Source organism: Delphinapterus leucas, chromosome 1, assembly GCF_059928025.1.
Source record: "Delphinapterus leucas isolate spDelLeu-1000000601 "Yukka" chromosome 1, BTC_Dleu_Yukka2, whole genome shotgun sequence".
Taxonomy (NCBI): domain Eukaryota; kingdom Metazoa; phylum Chordata; class Mammalia; order Artiodactyla; family Monodontidae; genus Delphinapterus; species Delphinapterus leucas.
The window spans coordinates 11,448,854-11,472,980 of NC_143129.1; the positions used below are offsets into that span (position 1 = coordinate 11,448,854).

At 41.9% G+C, this 24,127-nt stretch overlaps 1 protein-coding gene, 1 long non-coding RNA gene and 1 pseudogene across 2 annotated transcripts in view; 1 reads left to right on the plus strand and 2 right to left on the minus strand.

Annotated features, from left to right (window-relative positions):
- Positions 1-6: 6 nt before the first annotated feature.
- LOC111177384 (uncharacterized) lies at positions 7-10,868 on the minus strand. Its single transcript, XR_016391931.1, has 3 exons — positions 10,327-10,868; positions 4,034-4,101; positions 7-2,378 (listed from the first exon to the last, which is right to left on the minus strand). It is a non-coding gene; the product is annotated as an uncharacterized LOC111177384 (long non-coding RNA).
- Positions 10,869-17,706: 6,838 nt separating this feature from the next.
- LOC149750414 (HIG1 domain family member 1A, mitochondrial pseudogene) lies at positions 17,707-18,761 on the plus strand (annotated as a pseudogene).
- Positions 18,762-21,867: 3,106 nt separating this feature from the next.
- The window catches only part of CFH (complement factor H), a 118,825-nt gene continuing 116,565 nt past the window's right edge, over positions 21,868-24,127 (minus strand). Inside the window, exon 22 of the mRNA XM_089906579.1 lies at positions 21,868-22,475. Within this exon, the coding sequence (XP_089762705.1) occupies positions 22,279-22,475 (197 nt within the window). The 3' untranslated portion in view covers positions 21,868-22,278. The remainder of the gene's footprint in view (positions 22,476-24,127) is intronic.

Sequence of the window (24,127 nt, forward strand, 5' to 3'; positions counted from 1 at the left end):
TGCGGTACGCGGGCCTTTCACTGTTGTGACCGCTCCAGTTGCGGAGCACAGGCTTCGGACGCGCAGGCTCAGCGGCCATGGCTCACGGGCCCAGCCGCTCTGCGGCATGTGGGATCTTCCCAGACGGGGCACGAACCCGTGTCCCCTGCATCGGCAGTCGGACTCTCAACCACTGCGCCACCAGGGAAGCCCGGAATTCTCCCTTTTTGGTGAAAGTAGAACTATAGTAGATTATCACTCTTTCTGGACTGAGTGAACAATATAAAAATTAAAAGGAAGCCTGTTAGGAAGCCTAGCTACTAGCAACAAGCAATCCAAAAGACAGTATTTTCTTAATCAGCAAAGATTTTTAAATGAATTTTAAAAAGAATTTTAAATTTTAGATAAAAGAAACGAAGAATAGAAAAAGTTTGTTACATATACCTTTTTAACTTTAACACAAAGTCAGATTTTAAAAATTGTACAAGGAAAGCAAAAAGCACTTTCCATACATGTGATCAGCTTTCCTATTTCTTTTCCTGTACATACTGAGATATTTGCCTTTGCTAATAAGGAATGCCAAGTGTGTCCATCACCATTTGAATAGCTTTCAGAGGATTCACGATTTCATCCAAGTTATCTCAACACCCAATCCAGTTTAAGTCTGTGAGAAGAATAAAAACCTTGCATTAATCCAGTTCCTCTCTTAGAAGACTCACATCCATCGCTTTGTCTTAACTGAAACGTGGTCCCTCCTGGACGCATCACCTCCCTCACAGGCCCTCACGCAGGTGGGAGGCTTCATGTTATGGCCGTTTACGACTTTAGACTATTTCTCTCCATCTTCCCTGAAGGATGATCCTGGCTCCTTCGAAGCTCAGGCGATTCAGCTACCAAACCCCAGCGTTTTGTCTGTAAACCTGGTTCCTGGTCTTCCCTCAACTCCTGCCCCATCTCAGAACTTCAGCAGCCTTGTAGCTAAAGAGCCCACCCCTCACCTCTCCGTTTCTGCCCCCTTTCCTTTGGGTCCACTCAGCACACCCCCCGTCACACAATCACAAGACAGCCGCTGTCACCCTCAGAAAGTGCCCGGCCACCGACTGCTCAGCCTGAGCCTTCCAGCCCGAACCACCCCTTGGGGTTCATCCACGCCCTTTGACTTAATACTTCCACGGCTCACAGCTTCCTCCCACTGTGGTGTCCACTTCAGGGGACCTCAGCACGTGCCTGTCACCCAGCACAATGCTGGTCTCCTTTCCCTCCCGTCTAGCTTGGGTCCCTCAGTATAATCTCCATTGCAAATGCCGTTAACGCCATTGTTGCTCTTCCCTATTGAATGCAACTGGAAAGCTCTATGTGGATTCCAAGTTGAATCCAGGTATCTGCCTTCTCCATTCCTGCACAGCTGGACGTTGCTAAAGAAAACCTGCACAACCAGGCTGGCTGATTTTATGCCAATGATTGAAATTACCTAGAAATTGCTTCCTTTCTCTTTCCCCAAGATGACTGTTTTCTTCTTTCCAAATGTCCCCTCCACACCGTCCCCCATCTGCTTCTGAGCTAATGTTTATGATCTCCTTCTTCACTGAGGAAACGGCATCACATCCACCTTCCTCACATGAATCCCTACCACTATATGCACTTCCATCTTCCTGTTCTTTCCAGTGAAAATTCCAAACATCTGTGAATTAGGGGGTGGTCAAACAGAGCGGGTATATATACCCCTACCGTGGAACAGCAGTCTGTGAAGAAAGAGATGCAATCTAAGCCATGCATCGACATGGATGAACCTCAAGAGCATTACGCTAAGTAAAAGAGTCCCGTCACAAGGAGCTACCTCTGTATGATTCCATTTATGGGACAAAGCAGAAAAGGCAGAACTAAAGGTACTGAACTCACATCAGCAGGTTCCAGAGCCTAGGGGTTAATGGGAGAGAACTGGCTGCAAGGGGGCACAAGGGAACTTTGTTGTGACAGAAATATTTTATCTCAGTGGTAGTGGTTTCACAACCGTACACGTTTGTCAAGACTCATTGAATTGCGCACCTAAATAAAGGGTACATTTATACTGTTGGGAGTTTTACCTCAGAAAACCCCGGCAGTGTCAAAAGGGGAGAAAAAAAGAACCTACTCATTCATATGTTAATAGTTTTACAACGTAATTCATATTATAATATGCCAAGTCCTTAAATAAAAACCGTATGTAGTGATGGTTCCCACTAATAAAGTTCATGCAAGTAGACTATTTTTACCTTATACTGTGAGACATGCAGGCACAAAACCAACTTACAACTATTACACATTGTATAATTATGAGTAATTATAAAGCTAACTGCTATATAACCCAGGCCAAGAAATAGGTCACCGTCAACACTGTTGGATTTGCACTAAGTAGAGAACTGATGAGTTGTAGAAAGGAAGTAGGGAAAGAGGGAGAGGGAGGGAGGGAGGAGGGAGGGAGAGGGAAGGAAGAAAATTAAACATCATGAGTTAATCTAGTTCATCAAAATCAATTAAATCTTTTTGTTAATAAGCTAAAATCAATTAATCATTTTTAAATAAAATTTAACTGCCTGAACAAAATGTAAAGTCACAGCTGAAGTTCAGTAATGGAGAATACACCCACAAACAAACCATACAAGTTAAGCATAGCAACTATTTAAAGGAAAAACCAACAAGCAGTATTCTTTGATATACAGACTTGGCTACCACAGGTACACCCTGGGTTTTGTGCCCATCCTGCTGCAGAATCCTGAGGGCATGCATCTCTCTGAGGACCATCAGATTTTCCAACATGACAATGGTAAAAAAAACTAAAGAAAATAGAAGAATGCACCAGTTAAAGACTAAAGGAAATGAAAACATTGAGGATTTTAATAAAAGATTAATTTTTTAAAACAGTCAACTCCTAGTGGTTTTCTTTTTCTTTCTTTTTTTTTTTTTTTTGCTGTAGGCGGGTCTCTCACTGTTGTGGCCTCTCCCACTGTGGAGCACAGGCTCCAGACGCGCAGGCTCAGGCGCTTTGCGGCATGTGGGATCCTCCCGGACCGGCGCACGAACCCGTGTCCCCTGCATCGGCAGGCAGACTCCCAACCACTGTGCCACCAGGGAAGCCCCCGGTTTTCTTTTTTGAAATATATTTTTATTCATGTATTACTTATTTATTTTTGGCTGCTTTGGGTCTTAGTTGCGGCACGCGGGATCTCTTCGTTGCGGTGCGCGGGCTTCTCTCTAGTTGTGGCATGCGGATTTTCTCTTCTCTAGTTGTGGTGCGCAGCTTCCAGGGCGTGTGGGCTCTGTAGTTTGCAGCACGCAGGCTCTCTTGTTGAGGCGCGTGAGCTCAGTAGTTGTGGCACGCGCGCTTAGTTGCCTTGTGGCATGTGGGATCTTAGTGGCCTGACCAGGGATGGAATCCACGTCCCCTGCATTGCAGGGAGGACTCTTTACCACTGAACCACCAGGGAAGTCCCCCGAGTGGTTTTCTAATTCAGTTCGTTTTAACATTCTAAATATTATTGAACCATGCACCATGTGAAAAACTCAAATTCCGATGAACTTTTTATGAGCAGTGTTCCATCAAAATGGTTCCAATGGCATCAGATTGCTGTAGATTCCAGTCCTGACCAGTCATTGTCATTCAGCAAGTCACTTAACATCTGAGCTTCTGTTTCGTCAGTGAAGTAGCAATAATAATACATACCTCACTGGGTTTTATAAAAATTTAAACTAGAAAATGTATTTAAAACATCCTAGTACTGTCATTTGTAAATGCTCAGAAAGGAGTTTATTATACTTGTTGTTACATCTAGTACCACATCTTATATATTTAAGAAACTAACAGGAAAATTGCTATATAACAAAATGGCAATAATATATAATGACAGGGTCTATTAACCTAATGAGCATTTATTAAAGGACTTTAAATTTCATACTGAGAGGTCAGTTAAGCTAACCAAATGTCTTTATAAGTGAAACCATATTTTATTAAAGAATCTATTAAAAGTATATACTAAAAAAATTATCTTTTTTTTCAAAAATCAAATGGTGTACTTACCTTTAGGCTGATTTGTAGCCACAAAGGATTATATGACAACAGCCAGTTCAGGACTTTCTGTCGTTCTCCTGAAATGCAAGTGAAAAGCAAGTAAGCTCAGACAACTAATCAAATAGAGACAGTAAATAAAATTTCATGGAGAGAATTCAGTGGCAAAAAAGGAAAGTCGCATACATGAAATAATTTAAATAAAGTATACTTCCACTCTTTAACATACATGATCACATTTAAGTTTGTGAGATTTTTAGACAGCAAAGCCAAACTGTGAAATACAACATTTCTAGAGTATATTTGAAGAATTTAAAGTTTAAAGAATTAATTTCAAGATTTCTGTAATGTTCTTACCCACATCTTTCTTCCAAGAATTAACCGCTTAACTTCAATGTCAATTTCAAGATTTTTCATAGCTTTAACCATTTTTTCAGAAGTAAATAAATGACACGCAGCACAACGTAATCTATTTAACTTGTAAGCTCTGAGAGACACTTCATCCTTGGTAGGAGCTCTCGGGACACTTACACCTGCAAACTGTATCCCAAGTCGAACCACTCCTCACAACCTCTATTGTCCAGGTTCCAACATGATCACCTCTAACCCAGACTAATGGGAGAGCCTCCTAACTGGTTTCTCTGCTTCCACCCCCTTTATAAATTAGAAAGCTAAGCCCTTAAAGAATTTGATTTGTTAAAATTAAATTCTGAAATGCAATTTGAATTTTTATAAAACATTTTCTTCCCTTAGGAAGTTCTCGGTCTAGCACAGAAGTGTAGAAAGAATCACAATACACTACATAAGGAGAAGTACACATGAGGAGTCATGGGACAAGGGGAGGGAGATCTAAGTCACCTAAATGGCAGGACAGCCTCCTGGCAGGTGTGACCCTGAGCTGACCCTGCGCTGACCCTGCAGTGGATGTGACACACCAGGAATGGGGCCTTCCACTGAACTGCAAAGTGCCCGGAGCCAAGAACACAGATAAGAAAAACAAGACAAAAAAGAGGTAGAAAAGAATTCAATACTATTAAAAATAACAGTGACAGCTAATAGTTGAATACTTTGTGCCAGGTGCTATCAGAGTCTTGTAATTTAGGTTACCTCATGCAGTCATCACTTAAGTTGTTTATTATGGCTGTGATTAGAAATATCCTGAACTGCAGAAAATTTAGGCTGGTTATGTTTTCTTAAAAGTGTAATAATTTGACTTCATTTCTAAAGCTTGGATTTTTCAAAAATAGCTTTTGGAGATTTTGAACCCTGACATTCAGGAATCAAGGTAAAACTTCATTTCTTCTCTCATCTTGAGGAGGTTGTGAGAATTTTCATTTGATGATGGTGATAATTCACATATATGCTGAGATATATATGCCATGTTATCTTTTACACATTGACTTGGGGATAGAATTGGACTAATTGACTCTGATTCTAGATCCTAATTTAGTCTGTAATTATCATTTATGAAAGAATCTGGACTTAAAATTGTGCAGAAAATCTCATGCACACGTTTTGATTCCAAATGCATAGGCTTTGAATAATCTTTACAAACATATCTGGTGAAAGACATTCCACTAATTCTGGTTCATTATTAGCTACACAGCTATTATTCACAAAAAAATCTGGACTTAGAAAATTTCCTTGGCTTTGTGTGATGTTCAAAGTTGAAAAACAGTTTGGGGGTAAGAATAAGTTTACTATTCTCTTCACTTTGGCCATTAACATTATCTATGGGGTCAAAGGAAGTTTCAGTTATGACTTTCTCATTAAAATTATATCTTTCAAAATGTTGGGGATGGTTGTATATGTGTAATTTATTTAGTAGATTTGAATTATAAACATTACTTAGGTGTATGTTTTGTGGCTGCAAAAGCTTTTGATTTTTAGTTTGTCTATTTTCTTTCTTAAGGCATAAGAAAGAAAGGCCTTTCTTAAGGGCTTTCTTAAGGCATAACAAAATGAAGTGCTAGTCTTTTTATCCTTAATTGAAAGGTTAATGGGCTAACCCAGGAGGAGAGCACATGAGCAAAAAAGATGCTCAAAGTGTTCACTCCATCTTTCTTTTCTCTGCCTTCTCCGCTTCCATCCAAATTCCCATGAGGAAGCCCTTCCATCATTTGTAACAATCTATAGACTAAGGCACGGAGAGCGAGTCAGTTCTGAGAGACACAAAGGGATTTATGACTGATACCTGCTTTTCAGACTGCAGTGATAGTCTAGCTATAAAACTTCAGCTTTTATGGAGACAAATACCCTCAGAGGTGTAAAAACAGAAATAAAACATAAAGCATTTTACTTTTTCCCTTTTGTAAATCTTTATTTGGTCTCCCCCGCCCCCCAACTCCACCCTTTAAAAAAATTTCTTAGGTAACCTAAACAAATGAGGGAACAGATCTGTTATACTACTTTCTTTTAAATATGCCTCTATTACCTTCAGTAATGGCATTCTTGGATATGCATCACTGTTAATTTTTTGAACAGAAGCATTGCCATGTGTCTGAGATAAGAATCTTACTATTTTATCTAGATTCTGAAAGACAGCAGAAAGTCAGAATTACAATAAAAAAAAGTGGGCTGCATCTCCCTCCTTTGGGAAAAGATTTAAAAAAGTTGTCAATCAATAAACAAGATGATCTCTCATAATTCCATCTAGTCCTAAGATTCTGTGGTCTTTGTTTACAAACTTTTTATTAGTGACAAATCAGAAAATGGTAGTTGCAGCCAGTGACAACTGAAGCTGCCTTGTTATTAAATGGATCTGGCCCGCCCCCTTGTGGCCATAAGTGCAATGACCATGACTGTCTGAGAAGCCTGGCTGTGAAGGAGGAGGGAAGTCAGGTTTGGGGCTGCCCTGCCAGTCAGTTCATCCAAGTCTCCCAGTCACATCAAATTAGAATCAAACTCATTGCACAATAGACGGGTGGCTTATTTTCTTGAAGAAGTGCAAGCAGCCTCATGTTGGCCTCTACCCGTTTGCAGAGCAAAAGCTCCTATTTCCAGAACTGGCACCAGTGAGTCTGTTAAACCATCCAGTTGAGTTGTTCATAACCCTGGTTACAGAGATCATTTGAGGGGTTTGTAAAAAGTAAAAACGCCCCGACCCTCCTCTATGTCCTCCCCAGGAGTGATGCTGTAGCGGGGTCCTGGTACCGGTGGGTTTTTTAAAGCTCGCCACTGAGGTAACGTGCAGTCAGGATGGAAACACCACGTAGCTTAATCCCATTCAGTAGGATGGCTGGTGATTTTAACTGAACGTCATTATGAAGACCTAGACCCAAATGACAAACCCCCTACATTACAGCAGTCCTATGCAGATTCTAACACACCAGTATTATTGAAGTTTTAAAAAGAATGACTAGGAGATTAAAAGAAACCCAAAAGATCATTTAAAAAAGTTTTCCTTGGATTGGCCCCAGTAAATCTGCTCTACAAAAATATCCCAAATGACAGTCTTCTGGTCCTCACTCCTTATTAGGCCTAGATACATTGTACTGTAGACCTATTTTTATACTAATTGTGAATTTCTGTCACTATTTGGCAAGTATAACACTTTACCTAGTGGTTCGTTAGATGCCATCTGCGTACATCGAGTTTTCTGTATTTACCCCCAGAAATTCACATTAGTAAGTGTGGAGTGGTGGGTACAAATCTCCCTCATTTAACAAGCAATCCAGACAAATCTGATGCAAGTGGTTGAGGCATCTCAGAGAAATGCTGCTTAGTCATACCGTGACATGCTAATTCACTGAAGGTGTGCAGTGTGTTTTAGTTAAGGGATGTTCTAATATTTATTTTCTACTACAGTGCTTTTCAAAATGTGGTCCCTGGACCAGTAGCAGAGGCATCACCTGGGAACTTCTTAGAAATGCAAGTTCTAGTCCTATTCTACACATATGGAATGAGAAACTCTGAAGGTGGGGACCCAAAAGTACTTTAACCAGCCTTCCAGATGATTCTGATGCATTCTTAAATTTGAGAACCACCGGTCTCCTCAAAACAACCTCCTTGACAGCTGTTTGATGTAGCTTCTTCTTGTTCTTAGAATTTTTCCCTCAACCTCCTAACATGTCTTTAGGAAGGAACCATGTCTCATGTCTATAAATCAATATAAGGGAAAGCGCATGGGATTTAAAATTATAAGACCTGGATGGGAATCCCAGCTGTCAATTGCTATGAATAAAACCATGCATAAATATTTCCACCCTCTGAGCATATTTCCTCATTAAAAATCAGGAAGAGAACATTTTTTCAGGACACAGAGTCCAGACTTTTGCTTGAAGCTTTCTCTCATTTGAGCACCATGCACAGCTGCAGTTGGCATTACTTCCAACCGATGGATGAGAAAATAGACACGGAAGACTCAGAAGAGTGAACTGAGCTGCCTACCCTGATCCACTGGACACAAACCCTTTGACAGTGTTGCCTTATCTACAAATGTGGATAAGGACTCCATGAGTTTGATGTAAGGATTAAATAAGGCAACAGAGTTTAAAAGAATTTGTAAAAGGTAAACATTATGTTTGTAGGTATTATCTTAGTGGCTTGGTGGGTTAAGTGGAATCAGACCTGAAGCTGAGGGAAAGCAACAGCTAATAAAAGACAAGTTTTGTTTTAAAGCAGAAACCATAACACATCATAAACAATTGGTTTTTAAAAAGAACAGTGAGCTTTTACACTATAAAAGAGTAAATTCTAAAACAAAAGAACAAAACCAAAAAAAAATAACACAGCAAACCTTTAGTTCCACATAACAAAAAAGAATAAGTAAAAAAGTATTATGTAGATAGAAAAAATATATACCTTTCCATGTAAAGCAAACATTTATAAACTAAAGGGGAAGGGCAGGTTCTTAATTGTAGCTGAACCACTGCTTAGATACAAGCCCATGGACCTCAGATTAGAGCCTCTTCTCACTGCCTTAGGCAGCTGTTATTTAGACAAGGAGTGAGACTCCCTCAGCTTTTTTTTTTTTTTTTTTCTTTTCACACTTTCAGAGGTTCTAATCAATGGAAAGACCAGAGCAGTCAAAATAAGGATGTAAATTCTTTGGATTTTGGTGACAGGAATGGGAGCATTGCTCTGGTCAATGCAATGCAGAAAAGCTACCCAGGAAGTTCTGAAACAAAAGTCACAAAATTTGAATCGCCATTAAAATTACACTGCAGGGCTTCCCTGGTGGCGCAGTGGTTAAGAATCCGCCTGCCAGTGCATGGCACACCGGTTCAAGCCCTGGTCCAGGAAGATCCCACATGCCGCGGAGCAACTAAGCCCGTGCGCCACAACTACTGAGCCTGCGCTCTAGAGCCTGCGAGCCACAACTACTGAGCCCAAGTGCCACAACTACTGAAGCCCGCAGGCCTAGAGCCCGTGCTCTGCCACAATAGAAGCCACTGCAATGAGAAGCCCGTGCACCACAACGAAGAGTAGGCCCCGCTCGCCGCAACTAGAGGAAGCCCGCACGCAGCAACGAAGACCCCAATGCAGCCAAAAATTAAAAAATAAAAAGTACACTGCAGCATAAAGGACTCTTTAAAATAATTTTGATAGATACAATTAATGGATGTATTATTTATTTAACTATTGCATTATTACAGATTACTATTATCACAAAAGCACTGCAATGAAAATTATTCTGTTGATACATATATCTTTATTTCCCCATCTCTTTAGAAAAACAAAAACAAAAAACTACACTACAGCAAAGGAAACAAAAGAGTAAAACACTTAAGTGTTCATACTTCTTGAAAACAACCCTGAAGAGGTGTTTTTGGCTTTGTTGCTATAGACATTCAGCTAAAAAGGAGCTCACTCTTTCTCTATGATAAGTATTAGAGTTACGCTCACTCTGCGGGATCAGTTTCCCTATGGAAACTAAAGTGGATATTTAAGATGACTGATGGAAAGCAATTAAAAAACCCTGCTCTAACCAAAGTACTCCTGGCAGTTTTAAATACAGACAGATGGATGGATGGATAGATGTATGGATAGAGAGACAGATGAAAGAATATTAATTTTAAAAGTGCCATCCATTACTCTAGAACCGCAAGTCTTCTCGAGGGCCGAAGCCTATGAAAAACACTTCTCTGTAACAGAAAGCTAGGAAAGTGCTCCTAAGGATGCTCCGCGCAGGCGCGTGGACGCGCTGTCACCGCCGAGTCCCCGCCGACCCGGCTCCTCTGCCCCGGGGACCAGGGCTCACCCAGAGTTAGAGGGAAGGACTTGGCTTTATCTCCAGGCCTCAGGTCCGCTGCTGCTCGTTCCGAGGCCCCTCCCGGAGCGCGGCGGGCCCACTCCCCTCCTACCTGCAGCACGAAGGCGTTCGGCCAGACGGTGAAGCCGCACTCGGCGGCCGGGCCACGGGACAGCCTCACGGCGGTCGCCTCCTCGTTGGGGTTGCCCAGGGGCAGCGTCCGCGAGGCTCCCAGCCGCACGTCCCCGAAGCAGAGGAAGGGCGACCTGCAGAAGTGGCTAAGGGACAGGACCGGCGGGGAGGCCGCCTCCTCCTCGGCCCAGGGGCCCCGCGGCCCCGCCCGCGGCCTCGGTTCCGGGGGCTCCGCTCACAGCAGTCGCGCCCCCGATGCCTGGTCGCCATGGCGGCCTCTGGGCCCAACAGGCTGCTCCGAGCCGCCCGTGCAGAAACGCCCAACGTGTCCTCTCGGGAAGCTGGGGGAATTGGAGCGAATTCGCCCCCTTTCTCGTGCGATCGCCGGGACCCGGTAAATAAGCCGGACACACAGACTCGCAAACTGGAAACAGGAGCAAACAGCGCAGGTTCTTTGCTCTGTTTAAACTTCCCGCCGCCACCAATGGGGGCGCCCGGACCCGCCCACCTCCCCGCGGGGCCAATCACCTTTCCCGGCAGCAGCCCCGGCCAATGAGAAGAGGGCGCCTTATTTAAACGTGTCGGCGGTGGCGCGTCGCTCTGCGCGCGGAGGCGGCAGTGGAGTCGGGGTTTTGGTGGGCCCCGAGGCCCGGGGCTCAGACTCAGAATTCGCCTTTCCGTTTTGTGAACAGGTTGCTTGAAAGAAAGAGGGTCACAGCACTTACACCGTAAATGCAGCAGTCATTACCTTGCTGGGACAGTCATTTCCCTCCCCCAGTATACCCGCCCAGGGTTACAACCCTGAGCTCCCCGCATAGGCTTCCTGGGCCCAAATGGAAGAAAATGAGGAAAATTAAATGTATAGTTGTAAGGCCAACTGGCCCGAGGCAGGGGAACACAATCAGATTCACAGGTTGCATCAGAACGAAATTCTCCGGACCACCCAGTTCCAGAAACTGCCCTGGCGACATTCCGGGCCACCCAGTTCCAGAAACTGCCCTGGAGACATTCCGGACCACCCAGTTCCAGAAGCTGCCCTGGGGACTTTGAAACCAGCCCAGCCTTCCCGCCTTTCGAGGGGCGGGACTAACGGTCCCCCAGGATACCCGAAAAGACCACCAAATAAGGAATACCCTGCGCCCTCCCAGATTCACCACACCCCTTTCCCTTCTTCCCCTATAAAGTCTTGCCCAACCCTCGCCCGGGTGCGACTTCTCTGGCCCCTTTCTCTCGGACCAGTGAACCTCGCCCGGGAGCGCTCCCTAATAAAGCTCACTTGAAGCTTTCCTCTGTTTCGTGGTGCCATTTGTTAAGATCCGCCCTTACAACAGTTAGTGTGAACGTGCTGATGTCAGTGCCTGACCCCAGGAGGGCCTCAGTGATACTGGGAGCAAAACTAGGTAAACAAACAAAACCTGAGATTCCCAGAAATTCATAAGCGATGGTCTTGACTGGCATTGCCCTTGACAAATAACTTCCGGTTTTCATTTTAATTGTAGACATCTGATAATAATGGTTATCGCTTACATGTTACTCTTTGCCAGGGACTGTTTTAAGCCCTGCACATATTTATCTCAACCTTCACTTCAACCCTGTGAGGGAGGTGCCATGATTCGTGCTTCACAGATGAGCGAGACCGGCGTCCAGCCAGCCAGGAAGTGGCAAAGCCAAGAGACGGACACAGGCAGCTCGGCTGGTCTTGCTCTCACCCCTGCACCTACTGCCTCTAAAGACAGGAGGAGACTTTAAAGAATAACGTGTGGATGTGTGTACGCGTGCATGAAATATATCAGGAGGAGACTTTAAAAAATAAATTGTGGATGTGTGTACACGTGCATGAAATATATCAAAAGAAATCTCCCTGGGTGGAAAACCAAAATGAGGAACGTGGGATCTGAAATTATATTCACTGACACCCATTTTGACCTGATGTTGAACCCGGTTATTTTAACGATACTGAATCAAAAGTGTTCATGGAGGTTTCTTAAAATCCTAATTTAGGATTGATGCACAATGAGACCACTACTCCATAATTTTTTAGCAAAATGTTAATGTGAACGACAATAACCTTCATATACACTTAATTTATATTAATTAATTTATATTTATAAATTTATATTTATATTTTTATAATATATAATATATATTTATATTTATAAATATATATTTATTATTTCATACTCAAATTAACATTACACATATAAGACCTTAAGCTTAAGTCACTGAAATGTTTGTTTCAACCCTTTTTAACATGATAGTAACACATCTTGTTTATCTATTCTCTCCCCTCACAGTTTCTCTTCATAAAGCAAAGCTGTTGACGCACAATTTTAGAAAATCCAGAATGAAGTGTATGGATTATTTTTTTATTTGCCCTCCACTTCCACCCTGCACCCTTTTCCAGCCTGCTCTCTGCTGTGGGATGCTGGCCTGTGTTCTGTATTTGCTACATCCACAGGTTTTTTACTCTGTAGCTTCTGTTTTACTCAAAAAGGGAGGTAAGGGTACTTCCCGCACTCCCGCCCCCCTTGGGCTGGCTCCATCTCAACATTAAAATCACAAGTAGCTGGAGAGGTGCCCTCTACTCATGGGTCTCTGGGGATCTGGGTGTGGGGATACCATGGTGTTACTAGTCCCAGGATATGGCACTATTGCTTGTTTCCCTGCATCCCTGTCACATCTTTGCAAATGGTCCCTTTATTAAACTTCTTTGAATTCCACGAAATTGGAGAGGGCCAACTATTTCCTTAGTGTCCCTGGCTGATGCAATAGTGGCCTTAGGAAATTGCCTCTTAAGATCGAATTCTGAATTGAGTTGCTCCTATCTGAGGAGCACAGGGATAAACTCCTGCTAGCGAGAAACATCATGATAATCCACGGGGTGCGGTAGCATCCTGAGTCCTCAAATCATCTATCTGTGGCAGCAGCATGAGATGAAGTGCATACGAAGGGCAATTTATTCAAAGATCAGGTGGCCGGGGCACACAGTGGCTATGCCAACACTTTATAAATGATTATAAAGCTTAGAGTGTCACCTGGTTTCACCTGACCACCCTGGAGAGCATACATAGGGAAAAAGAAAATGAAACTCTGTGAACATCCAAGGGTACCACTAAGAACATATCTTGAGAACAAGAATGTGTGGACGGAAGTCCTGAAGAAGCCCCTCACTTCCTGTGGTCTCAGGGAACACATGGCCGAGGACTAATCCCGAGGCTGCTGGTAAATGTGGCAGCACTGATGAACTGCTCGACCCTACCAGCCCTCCTAGCTAAGGGGAGGGAGGGGGACCCTGGGAAGGAGTATGGTATTTGGGCAAAATTTTAAAGGCTGAGAGCTTGTAATTCTCCCTATTCCCACAAACCTCCCTCACCAGCAGAGGCAGTCCCTCCACCGGTTCATTATATTGATGACATTTGCTAATTAAATCTGATGAGCAAGAAACAGGTGTCAGGAGCTGGGAGGGTCTGAGACTTACCCCGCTGAAGCTTTACTGGAACACAGAGACACCCATTCCTTTACATGTTATCTACGGCCGCTTTCACACTACAAAGGTGGAGTCGAATAGTTCCAGGAGAAATCATATTGCCTGCAAAGCCTGTACTAGTTAGTATCTGGCCCTTTACAAAGAAGTTTGCTGACCTGGGATCTAATCCAAGGAACCAAACAACTGGATGTGACAAGCATCATTCCATTATCAAGTCAAAGTGGTGAACACCAGCCCAGGGCTGAGCAGGCCCCAAGTTCACAAGCTGCACAGACGACTCGGGTCCTGTAATATCTCCTCCTCCTACACTGTCTCTCTCAGTCTGTACTTGGGGAAATCGGGGATCTCCTTGACCATTTCATAAAGGAAGACAAAGCCTGGTTTATGGACGGATGTGTATGGTAGGCCAGATGTGAGCAGAGCTGCGCTATAGCCTCCACTCAGGGTAGATGAGAACACTCAGGGAGCAGAATTTTGGATGGTACATCTAGTCCACTTCAAAGGGGAGAAGACACGTCTCTGCTCTCTGCTGACTCAAGGGCACAGTCAACAGGTTGGGCAGCGGGTCAAGGGTTTGGAAAAAGCAAAATGAAAACTTGGTGACAAGTTAAGTCTGGGGAGGAGAGGTTTGTAAAAGGACATCTCAAGATAGGGACAGGGGGACTTCCCTGGTGGCACAATGGTTAGGAATCCGCCTGCCAATGCAGGGGACATGGGTTTGAGCCCTAGTCGGGGAAGATCCCACATGCTGCAGAGCAACTAAGTCCGTGCGCCACAACTGCTGAGCCTGTGCTCTGGAGCCCGTGAGCCACAGCTACTGAGCCCATGTGCCACAACTACTGAAGCCTGCACGCCTAGAGCCCGTGCTACGCAACAAGAAAAGCCACCGCAGTAAGGAGCCCGCACACCACAACAAAGAACCAACGCAGCCAAAAATAAATTAATTAATTTAAAAGAAAAATAGGGACAGGAAATTAAGAAATTTGTGTCCCTAGTAAATGCCATCGGAGAATATCCAAGGCAAAGGAAGAGCTCAAAAATCAGGCAAACAAGACAACCTGTCCTGCTTAGGTGTCAGAACCTCTTTCCTCAGAGACCCCATTCTTCCTTGGTGAACCCATTTATTCGCTGGCCATGGCCGCAGATATGGGGGCTATGAAAGAGCTTAAACAGTCTCCCTCTTTCCAAGGCTGATCGGATGTGCCACCACTGAGAGCCTGACCTGTGAACAGAGGCCAAGTAGAACCCCCAATGTGACTCCGCTCCCCAGGGACCAACCAGTTACCTGTGGCATGTCGGTTACATTAAACCCTTTCTACCACAGAAGAGGTGGTATTTTCCTCTCTGGAGTAGGTGCATTTTCTGAGTATAGATTGCTGTACCTGCCCCCACTATCCATGCACAGACGTACAGAATGCTTTCTCTAGAACCAATGAATCTGTGGAGGTTTTCAAAGTGTGTCTAAAGATTCTTGGTCACTTCTCCCTTCAAGAGGGGAATCTTAATTTGTGTCCCTTGAGTGGTGTGGACTTAGGGGCTCACAGTGGCAGATGTGATGTGCTATCACTTCCTAGATTAGGTTATAAAAGACTGCAACTTAAATCCTGCCTGTGTTCTTTTTCATTTTTTCAGCTGGGGGCAGCCAGCTGTGTATCTATCACCAGGCAGCCCTGTAGAGAGAGGCTGTGTTGGGAGGAACTATGGCCAGAAGTGGGCTTGGAGGTGAAGCCTGCTCCAGGATGGCCTCTAGAGACTGCAGCTCCCATGAAGTTTGACTTCAACCTCTGGCCCTGAGCCTGAGCCACCTCGCTCAGACAGTCGATTCCTGACCCACAGGACCCGTGAGATCATGTCTGTTGTTTCAAGCCACTACATTTGGTCTAATGTGTTACACAGCAATAGAGAATTAGGTGTCCCACACAACACTGCCTCCAGTGGGAAGGCTTGGAATTCACTAGTCTTCTACCAGCTGCCTGTGGAAACTCAGTTATGTGCCAGATGCAGATGACAGCTGGCCAGGTCGGGTGTGTCCTGTCACTCAGCTCGTGCCTTAGACCAGCAGTGGTCCCTCCCGTGGCCAGAGTGTACAGTTCTGGGAATGAGGGGTGGTGGCGAGAGTGTCCCCTCTCACTGTCGCAGGCAACAGCCCATTCATGGGATTTTCTACACTTCAGGCTCCTTGGGGAAAAACAGCACATGACTACTTCAAGCATAACAGTCCACTATTAATATTTAAACTTATATTAATTAGCCACTTAAAAACCGTTAAATAATGATTTATACATTTAACATATAAAATATTTCAAAATGATATCTAGCTTATGAAAAATAAAGAAAATTTAATAACTGTGCCCCAAGACACTGGTTTTCTGTGTGTTCATGGTCTTTTTTTTTTTTAACATCTTTATTGGAGTATAATTGCTTTACAATGGTGTGTTGTTCATGGTCTTTTTATTCAATTTTTCAGGAGGCAGGCAGAGCACTGCATTGTCATGCTGTGAAAATGTGTTCAATAAAACCTAGATATGCTTTATCAGGACCAAAGAACTTTATTTTAAATATCAAAACAACACAAAGAACTAGTTCAATATACAATACACTTCCTAGTCTTCACAGAGAACTGAATTTTTCTATAAAGACATTGGTACTCAGGACACACGAGACAGTCAAAATATCTGTAAAACTCACAAGATACTTTACACACAGTTGACAAAATAATGAATCTTGATATTTTAGATTTTTCTTTGCAATCGTTTTTTAAAAGAGTTCTCACGATTAAAAAGAAAACTTAGGATTGGAGACTGAAAACTAAGTTCATAGGCATTTCCACTTTAGTGTACATCATAAATCCCGTAATCAGAACACTTCCTACACAACACGGAGCAGCCAAGTGCCCACCTCTGTGCTCATGTTTTGGCAGCCGCACTCATCGGTTGTAATACAGTTTTGTCCACAGGGATAAGAAAAGTCCGATTGTTACAAGGAATAAAAATTTTGTAATTACAAAGCAGGAATACCAAGCAACGAGGCGAAATAACAATGAGAAGTGTGCATGCTCTTCTTTTAAGAAATGTTTGCCCTTATTATGTTGATGAATGTTCCCTCTATAACCACTTTGTTGGGATTTTTAAAGCACAAATGGTTGCTTACAGACTAGAGAAATTCTTAATGAATTTTATTTGTATCTGGAGTTCTGAACTATTAGGGCAATGGTAAAACAACCTTGCTTTTTTCCCCTTCCACTCCTGCAAACTCGATAGATGTAAAATAAGTTAGACTCCACAGCTCTTCTACTTCTTAATAACCTTAGCCAAATGCCATCTTACCTGGAGGCTAGAAGGTGAGACTGTTCTGATCCTCTAATCACACGGTTGACTCCACTGGCGACCAGCCCCATCTTTAGGTGCTTTCCCAAAGTCACCCCGTTAACATGACAATATACACATTGATCACCCTCAGCACTTGGTAAATTCCCAGGGTTTTTGGAACTGTGAACCAGGAAACTTGGAGGAAGACTAAATATGGATGAGAAATATATTTTGGTCATCTTAGTGTCAAAATACATATGCATTTTTTATAAATCACAATTTCACAGGAGGAAACTCTTCCCAACTCATTTTATGAGACCAGCACTAAGTTCAGATAATGACACCATGAGAAAAGAAAATTGCAGACCAATATTGCTGGTGAATATAGATGCAAAGTTTTTCAATAAAAGATTAGCAAACTGAATTCAACAATACATTCAAAGGATCATACACCATGATCAAGTAGGATTTATTCCAGGGATGCAGAGATGTTTCAACATTCACAAATCATTGTGATAACACCACATTAACAAAATGAAGGGGCCGCGCTGGGCCGGGCTGAGAGCACCTTGGGAGGGTTGGGGGTCGCAGGACTGGGAGTGGGGGCGATGCTTGGGCTGAAGGGGGCGAAGTCTGGTTGGCAGGGCTCAGGGCCCACCTCGCGGGGCAGGCGAGGCTGGTGAGGGCGCGTGGAGCCTATCAGGGGATGCAGCAAAGGCTTGAGGAGCGAAGCCTCGCGGATGGAGCTGCGGAGGGACGGCTCTGGGGCCGACTTCGGGGAACTCGTAGAGCGGGGTGGGTGAGGAGGGATTGAGAGCGTGGGCGCTCCGCCCATGGGGTCCTGACAAGGTCACAAGAAGAGAGGGAAGGAAAGTTGAAGGGCTGAGAGGAGGGCGTAAAACCAAACCACCTTCCTGCAATCGGCTTCATCTTCTCCCCGGGCCGCTATTCCCTTCCACCTTTGGCAACCCTCTCTGGCCCTAGGAAGGAAGATTCTTCAATCACTATGTCAAGTGACACAGATGTTTCTCTTTCTTCATATGATGAAGATCAGGGATCTAAACTTATCCGAAAAGCTAGAGAGGCACCGTTTGTCCCCATTGGAATGGCAGGTTTTGCAGCAATCGCTGCATATGGATTATATAGATTGAAGAGCAGGAGCAATACTAAATGTCTGTTCACCTGATCCACGTGCGCGTGGCAGCCCAAGCTTTGTTGTGGGAGCGACGGCTCTTGGTATGGGCTATTCCATGTATCAAGAATTCGGGGCAGAACCTAAACCTTAGAAGAGGAGATGCTGTCTTGGTCTTGGTGGTGCTTGCTTTAGTTAGACATCTCATACTGAGGTTATATGTTTATGTTGAAAATAAATTCTGTGGGTCGGACAATAACATGGTAATTTGAATACTGGCTCCCTTGCTTGCAGGCTTGATTTGCCTGGTGACTAGTTCACTAGCTAGGTCATTCAGGGGAGTCAGATGAACACAAAAACATGTCACTTTTAAATGCACTTGATAGTCGTACAATGTCCGCCTTCTTAAACTCTTCTGATAAAATTAGTTGTAAAGAGGACAACGTGCTCCCAGTTGCTGCTGAATGTCATATGCTTTTGATGTAATGGAGGAGTCCTATCTACCCCACTTAATTTAACTCTTTCTGACTACCTTGTGGACTGAGTACTGTTTTTCAGGGCTGGCTGGCTCTTGAAGAACGCTTTCAGAACAGTGCACGGAATACAACATTATAAACCTCCCGGCAACTATGTGTGTGTTTTTAAACCAAACCTAAAGAGCTGGTAACAGCTGCTTTGAAGTAGTATCTGTTTCAGAATCATAGCTGTAAACAGGAGAATAACTTAACTGTAGACCCCTGTTTAGCTCTTTTGTAATTGCAGAATTATAGTTTGCTGCTGTTATATTAGAATAATTTTTAAATGGCATTTTGAAATAGAAGTGTGTATTTTAAGTGCTAATGCAAAGGTAAATGAAACATACTTTTTAAATGTGTGCAGTCTGTTTATTTTCTCTGAAAGAATCATAAATGTTAAACTAAATAAATTGCCTATAGTGGAAGTGATTTATGAGCAAGCTGGTTTGGTCAGACATTATACAAACTTTGGTATACTACAGAATGCTTTGTTGTACTTGTGAAATTCTCTTGTCTAACCTGAACTTACATTCCATGGTGATGACATGGTAAATGTAGTGTTATTAAAGTAAGTGAACACACACACACACACAAAAGAAGGATAAAAATCATATGATCATTGCGATAGATGCAGAGAAAGCATTTAACAAAATTCAACATCGATTTATGTTAAGGCTGTCAATTAATTGGGTATAGACGGAACATACCTCAACGTAATAACGGCTACATATGACAAGTACACAGCTAATATAATATTTAACAATGAAAAGCTGAAAGTTTTTCCTCTATCATCAGGAGGGACAAGGATGTCCACTAAAAGTTCCAATGTGGTTGTGTGCCTGTGTGAAGGCTTTCCAACACCAGCAAGCAATTCCCAGACATCAACAAGGTGTCCAAGAAATCAATTGAATTCTGACACTACCCAGAGATAAAATCGGATTCCACAGGTAAAGGGCTCAGTCCCACAAGATCACTCTCTACTTCATACACCAGTTATAGGGCCAGGTTGTACCTGTGCTTCTGACCAACCAGCTACAAACCGGAGGTTCCACCAACCCCCTCCAACTCAGGATGCCAATCAAAGTCCAGGTTGTTACATGTACTTCTGACTGACTGGCTATAAATCTGAAGTTCCCATCTTCCCCTTCTTGGGTTTGATTAATTACTAAAATGGCTTATGAGACTCAGAAAAACCCATTTACTCACTGGATTATCAGCTTATTCCAAAGGACATTAAAGGCTACAAATCAAGAGCCAGATGAAGAGATCAAAACCACAGTAAGATGTCACCTTACACCTGCCAGAATGGCTATCATTAAAAAGACAAAGTTCACAAGTGCTATCAAGGATATGGAGAAAAGGGAACCTTCATGCACTGTTGGTGGAATGCAAGTTGGTTCAGCCACTACGGTAAACAGTATGGAGGTTTATCAAAAAATTAAAAATAGAACTACCATATGATCCAGCAATTCTACTTCTGAGTATTTATCCGAAGAAAATGAAAATATTAATTCGAAAAGATACATGGGGGCTTCTCTGGTGGTGCAGTTGTTAAGAATCTGCCTGCCAATGCAGGGAGCATGGGTTCGAGCCCTGGACTGGGAAGATCCCAAATGCCGCGGAGCAACTAAGCCCATGCGCCAGGACTACTGAGCCTGTGCTCTACAGCCCACGAGCCACAACTACTGAGCCCGCATGCCACACTACTGAAGCCCACGTGCCTAGAGCCTGTGCTCTGCAACAAGAGAAGCCACTGCAATGAGAAGCTCACGCACCACAACAAAGACCCAATGCAGCCAAAACTAAATGAATAAATTTTTTAAAAAAAGAAAAAAGATACATGCAATGTTCACTGCTACATTATTTACAATAGTAAAGATATGGAAGCAACGTAAGTATTACAGGTGGCGGAATGGATAAAGAGCATGTGGTATATGTATTCAATGGAATATTATCCAGCCTTAAAAAGAATGAAATTTTGCCATTTGTGAAAACATGGATGCACCTTGAGAGCATTATGCTCAGTGAAATAAGTCAGAGAAAGACAACATATGATCTTACTTACATGTGGAATCTAAAAACAAAACCAAAAGACAATTAAACCAACTCAAAACTGAGCTCATGGATACTGAGAATTGATTAGTGGTTGCCAGAGTCTGGAAGTGGAATGGGGGGTTGGGCAAAATGGGTAAAGAAAAAGTACAAACTTTCAGCTGTAAAAAAAATTATTCATTGAAATGTAACACACAGCAGGTAACTATAGTTAATAATACTGTATCGTATGTATGAAAGTTGCTTAGATAGTAGATCTTAAAATTTCTTATCACAAGAAAAAAATTTGTAACAGTGTATAGTAATGGATATTTACACAAAACAGTAACAAGGTATTACCTAAAATATTTTTAATTATTTATATATTTATTTTCATCTTAAAGTGTTCGTTTTTTGTAGAAATTTAAAATGTTTCTAGTCAACTGATTTTTAGCTATGCTGTTTGAAATTAAAAACATAAAGATCACATTTCAGACTCTTGTGATTGAATGTTTCCGAAACTCTCTATACCAGCAAACTCATGAAAATGTTATTAGGTCTGAAGGTCAGTACCAAAGAGGTCTTTACAATTCTCAGTATGTATTGTCCTGCTGTATATATATATCCTTATTTAAAATAAAATATTCAAAGGTGGTATATATACTTTAAAGGTTAATAAATTTAGAATTCACATAAGTATAAAGGAGTTAAACACCACCTCTTACCCCTATTATTTCTAAATTCAACTATAGTTTTTAAAAATATTTTATTGCACTTCCTACCAATCTTTGTTCTATAAACCTTTATTCAGTATCAGAGCATAGTGTTTGTGTGTTTATACTTCATATTGGATTTTTTAAACCACTTTTTATGTCAACAGGATAGATATATACCCAATTAGATTCTAACTCCTCCTTATGACTTGTTTATTACATGTGCTAGATAGACATCTTGTAGAAGAACACGGATTTCATCATTTTTTGGTATATTTATCTACTGATCGATAAGCAAAGGTAAGTAATAACTAGATCTAATTACTAACATAGGTATGACACAGATTGCTTTTTACGTGTTTGTGAAGTGATATTATTTTGAAGATGGAGACGAGCATTTTTTTCCGTTTCTTCTGAAACAATCTCAGAAGGCCTCAGAATTTACAGAGAAAGCTTCGAGAAAGTTAGGAGAATGATAGATGGAAGGAGGCACTGAAGTGATTGCGTCTAATTTCTTGCCACAGATGTTTTGTGAACAGGACACATAGCATTTTGGTTTGCCAGGTTTTAATGAAGTACTTTTAAGAAGTGATTCATTGGTCTCCCAGATTATAATCACATCATCCACATAGCACTTAACACAAATTCTGATTTACTTGGTAAAAGAAACTGAGAATTGGATTAATAATGAAAATTCTGAATGCAGGTACATATTTCAATTTTACAACTGCGTTTTAACTACTGTTTCATCCACAAGTAGGATACATCAGTTTTCCTTTCTGACATGTTGCTCGAAATGTATAGTTAGGTGTCCTTGGATGATATCCATGTTTACACATAAATTCAATAATCTCATCTGTTTTAGAATAAAGTTTTTTATCAAGTCTCCATTTTAACTGGATGTTATGTTTTTTCATAATTTCTTCTGAAATTACACATGCATCTGAAGTTAAAAAAATCAACAAAAAGCATTAAGTAGCATACAAATATTTTCCATAGAATTTCAGACTTTCCAGTAGAATCTTTTACACTGGTCCAGGATTTCATTCTCAAAATATTTTCTAAACCAACTCATTGAAAATCCATTATGTAGATTCCATCGTTTTAAACAATTAATGATATAAAAATGAGGTACTATGTTTAATTTAATAATTGTTATAATAAAAGATTCATAATGTCACTATCACATTAAGAGCTTTTATTAAATAACCTTTCATTGCTATAGTTGCTTGAACAAGAATTTTTCAAACTTTATTTTCTCACATATTAATATTTGTTAGCCAAGCATTCAATAGAATTGTTAATCCATAAAAATTCTATTATAAACAGCAAAATATTATACCAATTAAACTGATTTTCCCAGGATCCATGAGAAGATTAAAATATTTACCTAAGCATTTTGGTGGTTCTGACCACTCTCCATTCTGACATACTATGCATCTGTTTCCCTGAAGTTCATGGTAGGACTGGCATTGGTACTCAACTGTCGATCCTGGAGGATATACTGTTGCCAGGAATGAGGTAATTTCTCCGTTGTCTATTGGTGGGGGAGGCCCACATTTTCCTTGAGAGTCTGAAAAATAATTTGATTGAGAGACCAAAGACAAACACAGGTTAAAGAAAGTAAATAAAAGTATAGAACAATCTGTAATATCAAGACTTGTGATTTCTGATGACAGAAATGATTCACTGAAAAAAGTTTAATCACTTAAACTGAGAGTCACACTTTAAGCCCTTCCTTTCACCCCACATGAAAGCACACATAAGACATTAACAAATATGTCTGCTTTGCAGTATTCTGGTATTTAAAGATGTTTTCCTTAATGACTATATGCTAGAGAGATGGATAGCTAAGATAAACAAAGAAAGTTTCTTGGTCTTATATATTAAGCATACTGCAGTGGCTATTGAATCTCTGGTAATTTTTTAATTGATTTTCATTTTTATTACAAGAGAAACATCAGCTTTTTAAATAAAATTCAAAGGATTACAAATGTGTATAATGTGAAAGGGAATTTCTGGCTTCCTGTTCTGGACAAAATGAGACAGGAACATTTCTGCTTATTTATTTCTTCTGCTAAATATTCCCTCTGTTAACTAAAAATCCTGAATGTATTATAAAGACCAACGTAAGATGTTGTGAAGGGTGTAGAAAAGAAGTAGACCTTTTAGTGACCTTGGGATTCAAGGAGTTACACTGCAGTGAGTTGTCTGAGTTTTCACTTTGCCTTGTATGTATCCTGGACTGGGCACTGAGACCACAACCCAGAAATGATCTCATGTTCAGGCAAAATTAACACACACAAAAATGTCCCAGGAAGACTTTGCTTCCTTTAGCCAAAGGTGCAGGAAAGGATCAGCCTAGCAAGAGAAACATTTTTTCACAGTACAGGATTCACTCTAGAGAAACACCATTGAAGAAACCTGAGACAAACCCTCTCCCTACCTTGATCAACAGGGGCCAAGTGTTCAGTCTAGACTTTCACCCACACTGGGAGGGAACAAGACACCTGTCCTTGTGCTTGGACTGCACCCCTGGGGTTTCACAATCTCCTGGAACCTGGGTCCTGCATCTCCCATAAAGGGGCTTTTGCG